This window comes from Sinocyclocheilus grahami, unplaced genomic scaffold (genome assembly GCF_001515645.1).
Source record: "Sinocyclocheilus grahami isolate Dianchi unplaced genomic scaffold, SAMN03320097.WGS_v1.1 scaffold374.1, whole genome shotgun sequence".
NCBI classification, from domain to species: domain Eukaryota; kingdom Metazoa; phylum Chordata; class Actinopteri; order Cypriniformes; family Cyprinidae; genus Sinocyclocheilus; species Sinocyclocheilus grahami.
The window spans coordinates 862,869-883,646 of record NW_015505553.1 but is presented as its reverse complement, the minus strand read 5'-3'; the positions used below and the strand labels follow the sequence as shown (position 1 = coordinate 883,646).

Sequence of the window (20,778 nt, the reverse complement as noted above, 5' to 3'; positions counted from 1 at the left end):
TCTGATAATCTACCATGAAAATCATAAATTGACCATTCCAGAATTCCCCCTGTGACACTTCACATTTGATGGTATTTCATTTAAATAATATTGTGTTTATTAATATTTTTTTTGTTATTAATTATATGTTAGAGGTTTATTTTACAACTCATGTTGTTTAATTCATGTTTGTTGCATTAGTTTAATGTAATGTGTGATACGATGATGGTGTTTTGTATTTGTGAGTACGACACGGTGTACCTTCTATAGTATTTACTTCAGCTTGGGAAAAAGCAACTTTCAAGGTTTCTCTTTACCACCTGTGCTATGGATGTCAGTATATGTTAAAGGATCAAAATAGATTTGAGTAGCAGCATGGCTTTGCTAATTCAACAGAAAAGGACTGCTGGATTTACTGCTTTAATATTATTTGTTTGTTTGTACAATGTACGGGTTGTTTTGTAAATATGTTTAAATTTTTGCTGTATTTTTACAGAATTATTCTGGAAATCACAGCTGCTTGTTATTTCTGTAAAACAGACAGGATTTATTTTTTTATTTGTATTTTTTTAAGTGTACAATGAAATTGTAGATATTGCAAACCTTGGCTCATACTTTTGTCTATTACAATCATGGTTATGTTTACTTTTTGGGTATATGTTTTATGCTACTCAATTGTTACGATTTAGCATTTAGTAAGTTTAATTTAAAGTTTGATATCTTAACTATACCCAGTGAGAGATATTGTTGATATCTCCTCTGAAATTCAAGATTTCAGACAAGAAGAGATGACTAGGATATTTATCTCAAGAGAAAAATCTAAGCAGAAAGTGACCTACCTGTTCTCTATTTAATCTCATTACTGTCTGTGAGAAACAAGTAATAGTTGCTTTCGTGATTTTTCTTTCTCACGGGTATCTCTGTAAAACCGTGGTTACTTGGTCAAGAAGACAAGATTTGAGGCCAGCTTCAGCGTTGATTTCATTGGACCTCACATCTCGAGCTGTCGGCAGCCATGTTAGCATTAGCAACATCCAATAGAGTCCTCTCAGTAAATCTCTTTTCAGGCCGGAGCGTGTGCGAAGACCCTCCGCAGTCGCTGAGTGAAGTAAGAAAACAAACCATTGGAGTTAATGGGCGAGAGCCACAGTCCCATGACTGTATATTTACTTATGTCAACTTCAGACGCTGCACTCTGATTACATCTATTTATGACAATCTGTCGCAATTACTCCGCCGAATAAACACGGTCCCAGGTTCACGGCCAGTCAGAATCGTCATTCAGTCAGCTCCCGAAATGAGCTTTATGATTCTGATACAACATTAGTTAATAGTGAAAATCAGCTGAGACGATCCAGTACGCTGTCACATTCCAACTTTGTTTGGGAGAAGCATTTCTTAATGAAAAAGTAATCTTGAAAAAAATCACAGTGCCTAATTTTTTCTGTGCCACACAAACAAGTCAGAGGGGGTGATGAACGAGCGCGCTCTGCGCAGGGTCATCCATCACCTTCGCTGTCCGTTTGCCAGCAGGAACGTGACAGGAACGGTCAAATAACGTTTAACACACGGGACCCGGTGTTGGGGGGGAGATTACTACTGTCAGGGCCATAATGGATTAGCCTAGGCCAGCCAAGCAGCAGCCAATCAGAAGCCAGCGGCCACATTAGCATAGCTATCAGAGGGCCAGCCAGTCGGCAACGGGGCAAACTTGATTGACAGATGGAGGTGGCCGCCCGGCAGACATGCAGCCAGACTGAGGCCAAACAGAGAGAAGCCAATTATGGAAGGATGCAAGGACATTCATCATTCAGTTAGACACCTGTCCGGCCCTCACAAAGGAGAGAACCTCCATCCCTGCGCACAGAAGATGCTCATTAGATTGGACTCGAGGAAATAAAAGAAAACCGGTGGTTCATTGTCAGAGCACAGTGCAGTAAGACAAATGGAGGGCTGGTCTGAACACTGACGCCTGGCAATCCACATACGTGAGGACGTATAAATGGAAGACCCTAGCTCTTCACATTTACTCTTTTGTTTTACCCTGTAGGCATCTCTCTCTCTCTCTTACTTTCATTCATCTGCATCCTCTCTCTCCTCACATCCTGCTCTCAACTTAACTGCACAAACTCTGTGTTTTTATCAGGGGAGGTATTTTGAGGGAACTCCATGTAGGTCTAACCATCAGCCTGCCCTTCAGTTGTTTATGGAACGCTGTGAGTTCACGCTTAAAGTCAGATTCCTCGACACAGAGTGATGATGCAATTTTAGCCGTATCCCCAGCAATGAGGTGAGTTTGAATGACAGATGGAGGTTGCAAAACTGCATGTAATTCAGCATTCCCACAAATATGCAGCTCCCTTAGTTTGTTTCGCCACAAAATCCAACAAGCCATATTAATACAGCTACTCTTCTACTGGTTTAGTGTACAAGGGTTGATGACATGATTATTTTTATTATTATTTGACATGATGATTTATCATTATTAATTTATTCATGATCTGTCCATGGTCTTTCTTTTCTTATTTCTTAGAAAAAGAAAGTAAATAAATGAATGAATGAATAAACAGTGCTGTCATGTGGTGTGACCAACAAAGTCATGTGGGAAAGCTTAAGGGAAACCTTATTAAGCAGCTTGGCATAAGAAAAAAAGTTACACATATTATATATATATGTATATATGTAATATGGCAAGGTTGGTTTAGGTTGTAAAAAAAAGTGTGATAAGCCCCCCAAAAATGTAAAGATATTTATGAACAAATAATTCATGATATTTTTTTAATTATGTACCCTGGAAAATATATTTTAAAACTTTTTTTGTTTAATATACATGTACAGTATATAAAGTTGTGAGGAAAAAATGTTGTTACTTTCTACCTGACAGTTACACCACATGACATTTTTAGAGTCATTAAATGTAAACTTTTCTTGAACATGGTAAGGAAAAGGGGGGGGGGGGGGGATTACCATATGAAACCAATTTCGATACAAAAAGTTTTTTGAAAAACTTGACACATGCTTTTTAAAAAGATTATCACTTCAAATTTCATATTTTTCCTTTTCTGAGTGCCAATTATAATAGCAACACCTGTTAATTTAATATCAGGTACAGACAGGTCATAAGTATTGTTCTGCAATGTGGATGACTGCATTTCCCAACAACGACTACAAAGAAACACTTACTGCCGCTGCACATGCGTACACGCAAGCAAGAAACATTGTTCTTTCCTCAAAATTGATTGTAGAAGATTGATCTTGTCTGGCTGGCCAATCGGTTTCTCATTGGGGTCATGCCTCATTGGTATGGGTTCCACCCCCTCCACTGATAAGTTATCCGCTGCAGAGAAATTAACAAACGTTTGACATTTGTTCCACGTCCCATTGCTCAATAGCCAAGGCTGAGCACATGTTTAATCAACATTCATGTCCCCCAGGGAGCTCTGAGCTGCTTGCATCATCACCCTCTGCCACATTACCAGCCTGTTCCCGGTGCACCCTGGGATTCCGGGGCAGACAGTTGGCACACACGAACCGGCCAAGGGTGAATTCACATGGGATTTCCATGTGGGGGTAAATATTGTCTTTTCACTCCATACTGTATAGAAAAACAAACTACACCCAGGACCCATGCTGTTTGATTGAAACTCCAATGTTCTGCTGGAGCAAATGTCACTCACGCATGAGCGCCCTGGTCGGAGCCCATGCTGAGAAAGAGCTAGCATCAGGAGGATGATGGTATATGGTGTCCATGCAGTGATGTTCGGCATTGCAAGAGGTGCATAAGCAAATAGGGAAGGGAGTTACAGACAGACACCAAGACAACGTGGGCAGATCCATGCTCAACATTTGGACTATGTGAGCTTCTGTCATTTCAGAACAGCTTTGAGGAATGAATGGCAATGCTAGTTCATAGATGACTGGAGACCAGGATCAAAGCTGTTCAAATTAAAATAAGCACCATGGGATGTGCTCATTAAGAGCTTGGAGTTTCCAGAGGTTTCATCCCTACTTGAAAATAAAATTATGACAGCTGAGTCAATTTACACCATAGAATGAATACATGGAATAACCCCACCCTATGAGAAAATGTAACTTTTGGCGATATTGTATGAATTCATGATTCATATAAAATTGTTTGATTTTTTTAGAAAATAAAATAAGCATGAAGGTCCACCCCTAAACCTAACCATCAGCGGAGTGTAAGCGGGTTGTACAAAAATATATGAATGAGAAAAATCCTATTAAGTAGTATCACTGTCATGAGGTATGACCAACAAAGTCATGTGGTCCAACTATCATGCAAAAACATGACTTAAACTCTTTAATTATGAAAATGTTTTTAATTTATAAATTAAAATTCATTGTAATAGTTTTTAGGGCATAAAGTCAAAATTGTCAGGGTGGTACAACTGTCCTGTCCAATTTACACCACCATGGCCACATATTAGAATAAATACACTTCTTAGAATAACCTGACCTTATGATCATATGAAAACGCATGAATGAGATCATACGTATTAGCCACCAATTTACCAAAATGTAAAGCAGTTACATTTGCCATTAGAGTGTGTTGCTACAGTTTGAGGTTCACAGACACATAAAAGTGCACAAACGCACATCCAGAAAATTGTTCCATGCTTCACAATAACATATCCGTACAAACACACTGAGGACAGGCTATGGTAATTCAGCTCTCCATGTGGAGAATTACATCAGTATGGGTGTGCGGTGCAGATCCTGTATAAGTGGATGTGCCAGAGGATGATGAATGACTGAGTAAATACCCAGCATCCCAAGAGCCCTGATACAACCAGCCCAAACCCCCATCCATCTGAGCCTGGTCCGCATCACCTCATTTGTCAAGGAAAACCATTTTCTGTGCAGCCGAGCAGCCAGTTTGGGGTTACCGCTCTCTCCCTTATTACAACCGAGGGGATGCATGGAGGTCTCGTACACTTCTTAGGAATTCCTTTCATGATTCTACGCAGCGTTTTTTAAGAGATTCCAAGAATTGCATTTTTGTTTAATCGGTTGACATCCCTTGGTCCTTATTTATCAGCTTGCTTTTGCCACTTCAAAAATGATATAGGTCTGCAAGTGCTACTATGTTGTGTGTGTATATGTGAGCAGGTAAAAAAGAGAGAAAAATAGCAAACTAAATGCAAATAAATATAAATGATAATAATAACAACTACATGAAAATGTGATTTTTAAAATTGTCTGAAGAAAAAGAAAGTGGTGCATGACCCTGCAAAACTCACCACCACAATGTTTTTGGGATGGGTTGCTATGCTGCTGTGGTTAGGGTGGGCTGGGTGGTTGCTAGGGCGTTCTTGTGGTTTCTATCTTGGTTACTAACCTATATCTGAGTCTCTGAGATATTCAAGTCCTTAGATATATGCCGCGTCCTCAGTTCAGTGTGGCTACAGGATTATTTTGCTCATTTTATTATGAACCATTTTTGTCTAGAATGTGAAAGTAAATCTCTATGGAGGTAAAATGTGTATACATTTTTAAGTTCCCATTTACTCCAACGGCAATATATATATATCCCCTAGTGCGATTCTGACACTTTCCAAAAGAGGAATAATAGAGGTTACAACAGAGAAAGATATAACATTTGCAGTTATTCCGCAGCAGGGAATACTATTTTTGTAATTTAAAAACAATAAAATAAACTATAAAAAGAATACTAATACTAATAAATAATAAATTCTACTAAAACGTAATACAAATAAACTATAGCTATATTAGCCTAATTATTCGGAAATGCGTCAGTGGGCAAAATCCCCAAAAGTAACTAAGAGCATATAGGCCTAATGGTGTTGGCTTCCTTACCGAGTACCACTAATGACATGACTGGAATTTACAATAATAAATAGAATGCACTGCGTTTTAATGTAATTACCAGGAAATAATGATGCAGGGTTTCAATGGTTCTTGTACAGTCTTGTATGTATGGGGTCTTATCATAAAGCCCGGGTGTGTGTGAATGGTATTTAGGCTCGAGCTCGACACAAGCACAGAGAGAAACAAAGACTGAGAGCCGTCGTCATTAATCTTAGTCAGTGGCCGGTGCTGGCGCAATCTGCATGACCGGGGCAGTGACAAATGCCACTATGTGACTGCAGCGTCCAATCTCCCCAGCTTCATCTCCCGTTAATGTCACATCCATCAGGCCCGAGCCGCTCGCGCCATGTCGCAGAAAATTAAACTGCTTCCAGATAAGGTCTAATTGCATGGACAAGCGCGCGGTGACGGGGTGGTTGCACAAACTGTGCTTCTCTTGCGTGTGACTTCTTTGAAATATGCACCCCCTTATTTAGAGGATGGTTTAAACAGGACATATTTAAAAGCAATATTTCATTAAAACAACATTGAAAAGGATACCTTAAATACCACAAATAACATACATTCGATTAAAGATTTACATTATTTTGGCCAAACTAAGGAAATTACACTGTGTAGCCTACTGTGCCCACGAGGAGTATTTTTAATTATTATCTAAAAAAATAAAAGTTGTTAGTGTTTTCAAATTGTTTTCAGTGTCTGAGATGGTTATCGATGGATAGAACTGTATTTATTTAACTAAACTCACCTTATGCTAGGTTACACAAAGCTGAACTAGGCTACATTGCTTAATTTTCTTGTTTGTGCCTTGATCCTGCCATACAGCTTAACACTGTCATCTAGTGGTCAAGCTCTGCTTGTAAGCATTAGCTGTCTAATTTCAAGGTTAACAAAACATTTAAAAATAAAATCAAATAAAAAATGATAGAATACACTGCCTTTATTACAAATTACAAAGCCCTCTCAGGCAATATTAGGATATACCGTATTAGGCTACTGGTAAACTGGAACAGCCATCAAAAAGACATCAACTTTATAGTATAGCCCAGAGAGTTAGGGCTGTTTACATTTCCTTTAAGATAAAACTATGGTATTTGTTGGTCATCAAAAGGGCATACAAATATAGCAATGTACAATTAACTTATATACCCTATATGAAATTGTATGGAATGTGTAAAGAATAACTCAAATAGGAGTAAACATAACATTTGTATGAATAAAAGCCCATGTAGGGGTGAATGACAAGGTTAGCCTTAAATTAGGGTGACCATACGTGCCATTTTCCCAGGACGCGTCCTGGCCAGGATTTCTATGTTGCCTAAAACATCTAGGTTTTGGCTTTGTTTGCATGTGCAGACCGATCGGTGTACGACATCAAAGTACCTCGAGAGCATTTTGAAAGCATAAGGAACCGTCTGTATGGTATTTTGATGTCAAACACCGATCGGTCTGCACACGCAAACAAAGCCAAAACCTAGATATTTTAGGCAATATAGAAATCCTGGCCAGGACACGTCCTGGGAAAATGGCACATATGGTCACCCTGCTTAAATGCTATACATAAATATACATAAGTATAGATAAGTATATCCCACCAAGCAAAAGTCAAATGTATTATTAAAGCAGTTGTTAATAATATGTGCAAGAAAACTGGAATAAAGCATCAAAAGGGAGCTTTTAATCGCATCCAACATAAAGTGGGGATTGAAAGGAGCACATACAGAAACAGAAGGGAAGATATAGCCTAGCCTAATATCCTGTACAATTAATACAGTGTTCTATATTGAACTTGTCATCCTTGATTATTTTCTGCACATTATGGGGAAAGTGAGTCACCTCTAAATTTACTGTTGAGCTCTTCCATTATGAGCCATATAATAGACAAAGAATTGAGCTTGTTCACAATATAGACATTATATCATAACATTAAATAATCTATTTCAGACAGAAACAGTCAAGAACGTACTGTATTAACTTTCTGTTAAAATATGTGCGAGACACAGGTTTGATTAATATGATTTAGTTAGTTTGGTTTAGTTTAGTTTCTCCTCTATCTGGTTTTCACACCACATCCCAGTAGGTGGCGGTATTTCACATTAAGCTGGTGCCAACCGCCACAAAACGTAGAAGAAGAAGAAGTAGCATCGCCGTCTATTATCATAAGAACCAGTGCGAGCGAGGACAGAACAGTTGTTAATGAATTGTTCCTTGTAATTATGTATTTCTATCGGAAGTCTGTTGTTGTCAGTTTCGAACACAAACGTCCAAAATTATGACAAATTTAGCAATTCGTCTCTTGACTTAACATCAGGGAATTCCTGCGGGTAAGGTTAAGTTATTGCTAAATTAATTCTTAAGTTTCCACTTCGTGTTAATTTCGCCCCCTGGAAATGTCCTGCTTATTAGTATTTTCTTCTAATTCACTACTAATAAATACATGTCGTGTGAGTGTGTGTCTATTTATCTATCTATATAAATATTTGTTTTCTTTTTTTTTGCAGAGAATGTGATGTGCTTGGTCAGGTTTTATTAAAAAAAAAACCTGATCTGATCACAATTAAATGAATGGCTTAGAGTGGCAGAAGTCTGAAATAACTGCAAATGGACAACAGATGGTTGCTGCACAGATGCTTTTGACAACCTACATGTGATGGAGGGGCTTTCCTAGAGAACTAGATGTCCCAGCACTGACATCAAAATGTATCATGTATCAAATGTATTTGTACTTTTGAAAACCAAAGTATTTGAAGAATTAGATGTGCTTAAGAATGGATGCACTAATATTGTTCTGTCTTTGCAGTGTGTGAAGGGAATGCTTAACATTTCAAGCAAGATGTCAACTCAGAGGCAACTTTCCCTTCTAAATGAAGGAGGTTTGGATCTTCACACTGGACTGAGTTCTGCTTATTCTTCCAAGCCTTCAGATGGTCAGTGGATGGAGGAAAATCAACTATTTGAGGAGGAAACAGAAGCCAGTGCCACAACACAAAGTGAGGACAAGGATGTAAATGTGAAGGTGTTGCAAAGTAAGAATTCTAATGGAAACAAAAGAGTTCATGATTGCCCCGTGTGCCATAAACAATTTGGTGCTCCATCCAAACTAAAAAGGCATTGTCTTATTCACACGGATCAGAGGCCATTTCAGTGTTCTATATGCTGCCGTGCATTCAGAGAACGCTCTCATCTAAAAGTACACCTCAGAACTCATACAAACCCTGTGAAGCAGAGAACACCATCACTCCAGAGCTATAAGGACAACAAAGTGTCCTGTAGTCAAACATCTAAGTCAAGGTTAAAACCTTTTCCAAAAAACCGAACTGCCCAGAACGATACCAGTTCAACATATAAACAAAAGACAGCAGCAACAGACTTAATCGAATCTAATTCAGGTACTGTGGGTGTTAAAATTACAAAAGGACATTGGTGCCCTTTATGTTTAAAATGCTTTAAAGCCCCATCAAAGCTCAAACGTCACATTCTGATTCATACTGGGGAAAGACCTTTTAAATGCTCTGTGTGCCCCAAAGCTTTCCGAGAGAAATCACACTTGAAAGTTCACAAGTGTAAGGAAGAATTTAGACTGGAATGCAACTCCATTTTGAGTGATCGGCAAGTGAAAGAGAACAAGATCAAGCAGAATGCTGACGAAGGTGTTGTGTCACCAGATGTAGTCACACCTGCCGGAAAAAGGATCTTTCCAGTATCCAAGTCTTCTGATCGCATGTGTATGCTTCAACTGAAAAAGAAAAGTGGATATCAGTGTGAAATATGCTTCAAGAAATTCAGTTTCCCCTCAAAACTAACTCGACACCTGTTTGTTCATTTTGACGTCAAGCCTTACACTTGCACAATCTGCAGAAAGTCATTCAAACAGGCCTATTATCTCCAGAAACACCTCAAGGTACATACAGGAAAAAGAAACAATAAATCTAGGTTGAGTAGAGTCCCGCAGAAGCACGAGGCCAAACCTCCAACACCTGGAGCTATAGAAGGAAAAAATAACTGCAGACCAGTTGGTGGTAATGTGTGTTTACCTCAGATATTAGACTCTTTAGAGACCAAAAAGCATACAAAAATTGAATGCCGAAGCAAGCTCAACCAAAATGTCCCATTGACCGAGTCAAATTCAAGTACCATAGAGATTAAAAGCTCTGATGCTTTGAACAATACTCAAATGCAGATCACAACCTCCAGCCCAAGTTACCTTAAGCACAAACAGAAAGGTGTGAATCAGTGCAGCATCTGTCTGAAGAACTTTCCGTATCCTTCTAAGCTCGCCAGACATATTTTGAGCCACACAAATAGCAGACCATTTAAATGCCAAGTGTGCTTGAAATCATTTCGATATCAGGGCCATTTGCAGCTTCACGTGAGGATCCACAAAAAAAAGGGTTGGAATATAATTACTGGTCATTTGGAACATGATCATACAGTTTCTTTTAGTAATGCTGAAAAATCTAAAGACCAAGATGTGCAAATATCCAAACAAGATGGAGCTGAAGACTCTGCTACAGCTAACCAATGTCAGAATATGGTTATAGAGTCTCAGAAAATGAGTGGTGACTCCAGTGATTCCATTGTATATTTACAAGTTTCCCTTCTAAATGAAGGTTTGGATCTCCACACTGGACTGAGTTCTGCATATTTTTCCAAACCTTCAGAAGACCAGTGGATAGAGGAAAACCAAGAAACTGAGGAGGAACAAGAAGCCAGTGTCACAACACAAAGTGAGGACAAGGATGTAAATACAAAGGTGTTGCAAAGAAAAAATTCTAATGGAAACAAAAGAGTTTATGATTGCCCCGTGTGCCATAAACGATTTGGTGCTCCATCCAAACTAAAAAGGCATTGTCTTATTCACAGGAATCAGAGGCCATTTGAGTGTTCCATATGCTGCCGTGCCTTCAGAGAATGCTGTCATCTAAAAGCACACATCAGAACTCACAATGTCCCTGTGAAGCAGAGAACACCATCACACCAGAGCTACAGAGACAACGGTGTGTCCTGTAATCAAGCGTCTAAGTCAGGGTTAAATCCCTCTCCAAAACAACCAACTGCCCAAGATGATACCAAGTCAACAGATAAAGAAAAGTCACCAGTGCACCAAGATCAAAATATGGTTGCAGAGAATATGGCATCTCAAAAAATGAGTGGTCACTGCAGTGTTACAGATGTATATTTGCAAGATTCTCTTCTAAAGGAAGGAGGTTTGGATCTTCACACTGGACAGAGTTCTGCATTCTTTTCCAAACCTTCAGAAAGCCAGTGGATGGAGGAAGACCAAGAAAATGAGGAACAAAAACCCAGTGTCACAACACAAAGTGAGGACAATGATGTAAATGTGAAGGTGTTGCAAAGTAAGAAATCTAATGGAAACAAAAGAGTTCATGATTGCCCTGTGTGCCATAAAAGATTTGGTGCTCCATCCAAACTAAAAAGGCATTGCCTTATTCACACGAATCAGAGGCCATTTGAGTGTTCCATATGCTGCCGTGCCTTCAGAGAACGCTCTCATCTAAAAGTACACGTCAGAACTCACAATGTCCCTGTGAAGCGGAGAACACCATCACTCCAGAGCTACAGAGATAACAAAGTGTCCTGTAATCGAGCATCTAAGTCAAGGTCAAATCCATTTCCAAAACAACCAACTGCGCCAGATGATACCAAGTCAACAGGTAAAAATAAGTCAACAGTGCACCAAGGTCAAAATATTCTTACAGAGAATATGGCATCTCAAAAAATGATTTGTCACTGCAGTTATCCAGATGTATATTTGCAAGATTCTCTTCTAAATGAAGGAGGTTTGGATCTTCACACTGGACAGAGTTCTGCATATTCTTCCAAACTTTCAGAAGGCCAGTGGATGGAGGAGAACCAAGAAACTGAGAAGGAACAAAAAGCCAGTGTCACAACACCAAGTGAGGACAAGGATGTAAATGCGAAGGTGTTGCAAAGAAAGAATTCTAACGGAAACAAAAGAGTTCATGATTGCCCCGTGTGCCATAAAAGATTTGGTGCTCCATCCAAACTAAAAAGGCATTGCCTTATTCACACGGATCAGAGGCCATTTCAGTGTTCTATATGCTGTCGTGCCTTCAGAGAACACTCTCATCTAAAAGTACACGTCAGAACTCATACAAACCCTGTGAAGCAGAGAACACCATCACTCCAGAGCTATAAGTACAACAAAGTGTCCTGTTGTCAGACATCTAAGTCAAGGTTAAATCCCTCTCCAAAACAACCAACTGCCCAAGATGATACCAAGTCAACAGATAAAGAAAAGTCAACCGTGCACCAAGATCAAAATATGGTTACAGAGAATATGGCATCTCAAAAATGGATTGGTCACTGCAGTGATCCAGATGTATATTTGCAAGATTCTCTTCTAAATGAAGGAGGTTTGGATCTTTACACTGGACAGAGTTCTGCATATTCTTCCAAACTTTCAGAAAGCCAGTGGATGGAGGAAAACCAAGAAACTGAAGAGGAACAAGAAGCCAGTGTCACAACAAAAAGTGAGGACAAGGATGTAAATGTGACGGTGTTGCAAAGAAAGAATTCTAATAGACAAAAAAGAGTTTATGATTGCCCTGTGTGCCATAAACGATTTGGTGCTCCATCCAAACTAAAAAGGCATTGTCTTATTCACACAAATCAGAGACCATTTCAGTGTTCTATATGCTGCAATGCCTTCAGAGAACGCTCTCATCTAAAAACACATGTCAGAACTCACAATGTCCCTGTGAAGCAGAGAACACCATCATTCCAGAGCTACAGAGACAACAGTGTGTCCTGTAATCGAGCATCTAAGTCAAGGTTAAAACCCTTTCCAAAACATCTAACTGCCCAAAACAATGCCAGTTTAACAGAAAAACAACAATCAACAGTTCACCATGATGAAAATATTGTTACAGAGAATATGGCGTCTCAAAAAATTAGTGGCGACTGGAGTGATTCAGATGTATATTTGCAAGATTGTCTTCTAAATGAAGGATGTATGGATCTTCACACTAGAGAGAGTTCTGCATATTCTTCCAAACTTTCAGAAGGCCAGTGGATGGAGGAGAACCAAGAAACGGAGGAGGAACAAAAAGCCAGTGTCACAACACCAAGTGAGGACAAGGATGTAAATGCGAAGGTGTTGCAAAGAAAGAGTTCTAACGGAAACAAAAGAGTTCATGATTGCCCTGTGTGCCATAAACGATTTGGTGCTCCATCCAAACTAAAAAGGCATTGCCTTATTCACACGGATCAGAGGCCATTTCAGTGTTCCATATGCTGCCGTGCCTTCAGAGAACACTCTCATCTAAAAGTACACATCAGAACTCATACAAACCCTGTGAAGCAGAGAACGCCATCACTCCAGAGCTATAAGGACAACAAAGTGTCCTGTAGTCAAACATCTAAGTCAAGGTTAAATCCCTCTCCAAAACAACCAACTGCCCAAGATGATACCAAGTCAACAGTGCACCAAGATCAAAATATGGTTACACAGAATATGGCATCTCAAAAAATGATTGGTCACTGCAGTGATCCAGATGTATATTTGCAATATTCTCTTCTAAATGAAGGAGGTTTGGCTCTTTACACTGGACAGAGTTCTGCATATTCTTCCAAACTTTCAGAAAGCCAGTGGATGGAGGAAAACCAAGAAACTGAGGAGGAACAAGAAGCCAGTGTCACAAAAAAAAGTGAGGACAAGGATGTAAATGTGAAGGTGTTGCAAAGAAAGAATTCTAATGGACAAAAAAGAGTTTATGATTGCCCTGTGTGCCATAAACGATTTGGTGCTCCATCCAAACTAAAAAGGCATTGTCTTATTCACACAAATCAGAGACCATTTCAGTGTTCTATATGCTACAGTGCCTTCAGAGAACGCTCTCATCTAAAAGCACACGTCAGAACTCACAATGTCCCTGTGAAGCAGAGAACACCATCACACCAGAGCTACAGAGACAATAGAGTGTCCTGTAATCGAGCATCTAAGTCAAGATTAAAACCATTTCCAAAACATCTAACTGCTCAAAACAATGCCAGTTCAACAGAAAATCAAAAGTCAACCGCACACCAAGATCAAAATATTGTTACAGATGATATGCCATCTCAAAAAATAAGTGGTGACGGCAATGATTCAGATTTATATTTCTCAAAAAGTACTAGTCCTTTAGAGAAGTCAGAGGTTGTTTTCCAGTGCAACAACAAATCAGTTTGGGGTATGACAGATAAAACTGACATATTGCTTGATGGGAAAAAGGCATCTGACATCGTGCCCTTTGGCAGGATGAGTGACTGTCCACCCAAAACTGACTCATCTCTCCATCACTGTGCTTCTGAATCAAGAATTGGAAAATGGGCACATCACATGGATGATATTAAAGATTGTGTCTTCGTGGACTCGGACACTGTTAAATGTGTCCCTGATTCTTACGAGCCCAGTTCTTGCCTGTATCAACAGAAACCTGATGTGCCCGGACTCAGAGAAATTGTTGTTGTGGGCCTTTTGGACTTTCAGGATCCAGGTGAATGCTTTACCAAGCCTCCACATGACCTTCCCGTTTGTCCTGACTGTAGTCAGTGTTTCCCTACGATAAGGAGCTTATATGCTCATAAATGTGCAAACAGATATTCTGAAGGGAAAATAAAGAAATCCCACCAGTGTGACATTTGCTTAAAATTCTTCAGTGCACCATCCAAATTGAAGAGACATTGTGTTACTCACACTGGTCAGAGGCCGTTCCAGTGCACACAGTGTCAGAAGTCCTTCATGCAGTCCCATCATCTGAAAACACACATGCTGTCCCACAGGTAGAAGGGTTACTCTAGGGTTGCCCAAAGATATGACCAAACCAAAAGGGTTTTCACTGTAAATTAGTTGTGTTCGATGTAGTTTTTTGCTAAACAGAAACAGAATTTGAAACCATAATTATTGTAAATAATGTCTTATGACAAATTTTGTTCTTTATTTTATTTTTACATTTTTGGATTTCCTGTTACAGTATGATGTAACCATATATGTGTGTGTGAAAAAAAAAATGTATTTCCCAATTTAAATGTTGGTTGTTCCATTGTTTTTTGTTTTTGTTTGTTTTTTGTTTGTTTCTTACAAATAAAGTAATTTGCAGCACTGAAAGAAATGTACATCAGATATCATTACAACATGGCATTTGACGATCTATTTGTAATTTTTCAGACTTATAAACTCTTGCTATTATTCATTCATTTTATTCAGTTGTCTACTACACAATGGTGATCATAGTGTGGTGTAATTTGCAGTAGTTCCATGTATGTCCACTAGATGGTGTAATTTGTTTTCTCACCCTTAGCAATTGTACACTTATGGTCCACCGCAAATGTCTATATCACTGAAATTATATATCATTATGGCTTTTACAGCGCTACCAATCAGGTATTGTATAGTATATTAGGCCAATATATAGTATGACTGACATTAATGTATATTCTATATAAAAGCCATCAGCCTATCAACACATATTATACATTACTTTTTAAACTTAACCTTATTTTTGTAATCTTCTTGAGTCCTTACAGTTCCCTTCAGTAGCCTAGAAGTAATATGAGTAGAGAGGTTAGAGTTTAAGTAGGAAACTATATAAAAAAAATCCTAGGTCAATCTAACCAAATATTTCCTTAAAAGAGGAGTGAGTGTTTATTTAATTATTAGATTATTTTTACTTCAGCAACCCAAAGTCCAATCATAATAATGGCTCATCGCTAACAAGAAATCACTCTGTGTACCTGTAGGCTTTATTCAAGTTGAATAAGTGTCTGCTGTTCCTGGGGACAAGTTCACCTCACTGGACAAACTGTCCTCTATGTTATGCCAAGTTTTAATGGTATGTATTAAACTCTGATTGGTTTCATTAAAATAGTGGAAAAATAGGGGATTTTGTTTAGTCCTCATGTCACAAAATTAATAAAGTTAGAAAATCATTATGAGAATACATAGCCATGTCACCTCCACTACCTTTAATTCCCAGAAGAGGTGTTTATCTTGACACTAGTATGTCAACATTTTGGAATATTGCTTACTCGGGGGGGGGGGGGGGGGTCAAGGGGGGGGGGGGGGGGGGGTCATAAATCTGTTGTGGGTTAGTTCACACTCTTATCAGTATTCAAGTTACATTCTAGGTCACCCTCAGATTAAGCTTTGTTCTCATCATTTACATTTCTCTTGAGGAGGTTAACACCAAGTCTAATCCAATGAAAATCTCTATCTGATAGGATCATCAAGTCATTTAGGTCAAATACATTGTTAAATGTTGGCTAATGATGTTTTATGGTGAGACAAAGGGATTTTGTTTATCCCGTCTAATATATCCACAAATGCTTGTTCAAGCGCTATAATTTCATAGTCATGTATTGCTTTTCTGCTCTTTAATGCATGACCCAGAGCAATGAGTGAATATTGTCCTGCCAAGCGGATGAACATTTAACATGCAACTCACAACTGGCAGGTCATTAGTGCAACAACAAATGGCTTCACTAATACTTACTATGCTGATTCAGAATTAGGGAACTTGCGCTGCGTCCTTTAGCAGACACTTTGGGGACTGCCGCCAGCAGGACCGGTATCTGAAGCACATGCGAAACAATTCCAATCCCATTGGCTCATGTAGCCTGTGACATCATAGACGGGTGCCTGCAAGTATAAGTGGGCGCCTGCCAAAGACATCACTTTTGTTGTCTTCAGTAGCTTTGTAGCACTGTAGTTTGACAGTGCGTGTGAAGGTGTTATGGAGAAAACCAAGGCAGGTGAGCATTTTAGAAAGTGTGTGCCTCCGTGTCCTAGGTTTCTGACAACCGAGGACACACACAATCTATGTGTTATCTGTCTTGGTGTGGAGTACGCGCGTTCAGTGCTCGAGGGCTCTGAATGTGCTCTTTGTGATAAATTTCCAATGAAAATGCTCAGTTCGTGTTTGTCCCTTTCTTCTTGAGGGATGCTGCTGAGGCACAGCGTAGACTCAGATCATGAGGTGAAGACATAGTCCGCTGCTTTCAGGACGTTCATTCCCCACCGTCCCAAGTCTTCCTCTGAGGGGGTTGGTCCGTCTCTTTACCCTTATCCCTTGAGCTTAGCCACAGGGTTTTTAAGTGGACGGTCCTCCTGAGCCCTGCATGTTGCTTTGACTCATTGTGACATAGCTTTCTGAGGGTACCTGTGTTCCTAGCTTGGTTAATGGCATGACCCTCCTGTTTGGCTGGGTTCCCCATTTTTCCGATTTATGTTAGTGGCCTCGGGCGTCTATGGCTTGCCCCCTTTCTGAAGGAAAGTTCGGTGTATGTCTGTAGCTTCCCTTGGTGCTTTCTCACTGGGCGAACAGGTATGCACCACGGTATGGCTGAGTGGGCATTCCGTTCCCCATAGTGTCTGCTAGAGGATGCAGTGCAAGTTCCCTAGAAGGGGAACGTCTCGGGTTGCACATGTAACCCGAGAGGGAACGAGACGATACGTCCCCTTACCATGCCTAGGGCTTGCCGGTTTTCATGTCTCCTTCAGACAACCAAGTTGGTGACGTGTTTGGCAGGTGCATGCCCTCTTATACTTCCGGGTGCCTGTCTGCGACATCCCAGACTATGTTAGCCAATGGGATTGGAGTTGTTTCATATGTGCTTCAGACACCGGTCCTGCTGGTGGCAGTCCCCAAAGTGTCCGCTAGAGGATGCAGCATCTCGTTCCCTCTCGGGGAACCAGTTCACAAAACAGTTCAGAAATGGACCTAAATCAGTCCAAGCTTTTCTGGACTAATTCTAATGTAGATGCAAATTATGTAGGCTTTAAATGGATCTATGTTTTTGTGAGCTGAATCATGGATGCAACAAGCTGAATTAAATGCAAACAAGTAATATGTACCTGGAATATGTCAAGGACAAAATGGTGGCAAAAGAATCACTGAATCATTTTTTTAGCCTTTTCTTAAAATGAGAAATGAACAGTTTGAAAGAACTAATTCATGAGTTACTTTCCATTAGTTGATTCTGCCTAGTCTTTCCCAAGTCAGCAAGTGGCAAATCTTGCCAATCAGTAAGGCGAGGCACAGTCTAAGTCAAACACACATAATATTTTTGCAATTCACGTTGACATCTATTGGGTGTCTTGTCTCATCAGACTTTTTGTGCATCAGTGCAAACCGAGTGAAAGGTTAAGATCCATTTAAGATGAAACAAGTGATAGCCAACTGGGTCTTCTATTGTGTGATTGAAGTCAGCAGCTGAATATGGTGAACCTCTTGTGTTGAGAGCAGTTGTTAAAGACAGAGCACTGCCTGCAGCATGGATGAAAAAAAACAATAATATGTCCATTGTTTAGTTCTGATAATTACCATTTATATTTTGTCATTGGAGTTAATGTCTTCAGCTGTAACACAGCAAATTGTGATGTGCTACAGGACTGAATGGTGTCAGCATGTGTAAATTCTCCCTTGCTATATCTGAGCACTCTGGACTAGCTGTCCAAAACCTAAAAAAATGTGACCTTATCAGGCTGTGTCTGAAGGTATTACACTTTGATGCAGATCCATATGTCTGCAGTGAAAGAATAAGAAGCTGTACATTTGGAATCTTCTCAAAATGAGAAGCTGAAACTTTTTAGACAAGGTTCAAAGTTGATAACTTCAGAGCTTCGAAAAAATCCCTCGCTGTAAATCTGAGTTTTTGTTAAACGCTCTATTCAACTAAAATCTCCAGAGCTCAAATGTTCTCATTTTCCTGTAGTGTATGCCCAATTGTGCGTGTAGGTTCAAGCGCTGTCTCTGTGATGTGAGGATCTCCTTTCAAATCCTTATATCCCTTTTTCATTCCAACAATGGCAGCTCAGTGTCAATAAGACTGTTCCAAAATAACCTCAGACATTGTGGCAGAGGGCTGTATGTTTTTTTTAATTATGAGCCAGTAAAAGATCTCAGCCTAGTACACCTCTCAGCTGGGCTCTGCCATACTCGGTTTAAGAAGCGGTGACAATGTCAAACTCCCTTCAGGCAACAGGATACCAACGGTTACATTTTTCATTAAGTAGGCCCAGTCATGCAAGGATGCTTGCAGATCAGAAAAACCATAAAAAATAATAAATATATATTTTTATTTATTTTTAAATAATAATAAAAAAATAATAATAATAAAAGTAATTTAAAGTAAATGTTAAATGCAAGCGGCAACCTTCCGGTCTCTCTCTTGAAACCAACACGGAAGTGACTTAAACTGCAATTCATCGACTGGCCGCCAGAGACTGGCTCCAAAAGGGAGTCAATGTTTGCTTCAGTAGGTTGTTGCTATGTGGCTGCTAGAGTGTTTTCAGCATAATATTGTGTACACTAATTTCTAGTGTTGCAGTAGTTACTATCGTGTCCTGGGTTGTTGCTAGGTCATTCCTATGTAGTTGCTAAGGTGTTCTGGGCCAACTAAGACCAGCCTGGCCCATGATTCTCTGTCCCATAGAATGGCTCAAATATTTTTCTTTAATGTATGTTTATAGGAAAAACACATGAAAACCATACCAGAAGAAGTAATAGCAAGTCAGACAATCTGAGGAATCAATCATGTTCATAGTACTATTGGTACACATCTTTATTTGTCAATTCCTGATCCAGTTATAATGAGGATCATGAAATGAGCAAAAGCCATCCCATTAGTCATGTTGTAATACATTCGCTGTGCTGTCAGCCAAAGAGAATTATCTCCACTCTGGATTGGCACCATTTAGAGGTGCTCTTCCCATAACCCCAGTCCACATCTACTGTGACCCCCCCCCCGGCCAAGCCTGGGATGAAGTTACACACATAGGCATTCCAGTGATCTGAAGCCACAGGGTCTCTCTCAGCTGTAGCCCCCAGGGTCCGTCTGCTGCCCCTTTACTGTGTGTTTGTGTTAGTGGAAATAATAGAAGGTTAAGTGTGTGATGATGCGGGAACGAATCTTTAGAGCTGGGGTGAGAATGAGAGGCGTCTCTGAGGGTAGGAAGCCAGGATATTTTGGACAGGCCGGGCCAGGGTCTTTCACTTCAGCAGCAGAGGTTCTGGTTTCAAGGCCGTCCCCTCCTCCTCAAATAACAGAAACATTACACCACAAGAATTGACTTAATGTGACTCAGCTCCTCAACTTCTCTGACGACCATAGTGGGTCAGGTATTCAAGACTGGGAGGTCATACGGTTGTTTGGATCTCTGAGCTTTGTTGCTGTTGCTTGATTTATTAATGGACCTTTAATAGTACTTGAGAAATTTGATATTTTCTGGTGCTGGCTAAGGAAAGCATCACAATTGCTTATATGAAATACATAATTGCTACACATTCCCCTAAATAACAATTTGGCATATGTTGACCCAAACAGTTTGTGCCATGGACATGAATATCTCAAATCACTGGTTTAAGGAGAGGTGTACTATTATTTTTCTAAATGAACCTACGGACCAATTATCATAGAGACTTTGGTAACACTCTATTTTGATGGTCCATTTTGAACATTTTGTTGACAGCAAGTAATGTTGCACCTACATGTCTACTAACTCTCATCAGAGTATTAGTAGACGGTTTGCTTAATATCTGCTAACTCTTTATTGTCATGGTCTCCCAACAAACATTCTACTGACTATAAGTAATGTTGCAAGTACATGTCAACTTATTCTAACCCTAACCCTACCAGTCTACTAATGCTCTACTAATACTCTAATGAGAGTTAGTAGACATGTAGGTGCAATGTTACTTATAGTCAACAGAATGTGTTAAAGGGACCATCAAAATAAAGTGAAACCGAGACTTTGCATGGTGTGGCATCTTGTTTGCTTCTTACTTTAAATTCCCAGATACCCTGAAACCACTTAGCAATGCCCTATTATCCAGGACATTCTAATAGCCACACTGCAACTTTATAACAACCTCTCAGATCATATTAGCAAAGTCGTTGAAATGACCCAGAGCACCATAGGAGGCAAAC

The 20,778-nt window shown here is 39.7% G+C and overlaps 1 protein-coding gene across 2 annotated transcripts; it reads left to right on the top strand.

Annotated features, from left to right (window-relative positions):
- The first annotated feature begins 208 nt into the window (after positions 1-208).
- Positions 209-14,742, top strand: LOC107549544 (zinc finger protein 770-like). 2 transcript variants are annotated; one of them, XM_016230680.1, is made up of 4 exons: positions 209-214; positions 496-501; positions 5,107-5,109; positions 11,306-14,742. In XM_016230680.1, exon 4 carries the CDS (start codon positions 11,555-11,557, stop codon positions 14,636-14,638), a length of 3,084 nt encoding a protein of 1,027 aa, XP_016086166.1. In that variant the 5' UTR covers positions 209-214; positions 496-501; positions 5,107-5,109; positions 11,306-11,554; the 3' UTR covers positions 14,639-14,742. The 2 variants fall into 2 exon arrangements, with proteins under 2 accessions (XP_016086166.1, XP_016086165.1); XM_016230679.1 differs by lacking the exons at positions 209-214; positions 496-501; positions 5,107-5,109 and adding an exon at positions 8,505-8,529 and having other exon boundaries at positions 8,630-14,742.
- Positions 14,743-20,778: the final 6,036 nt, after the last annotated feature.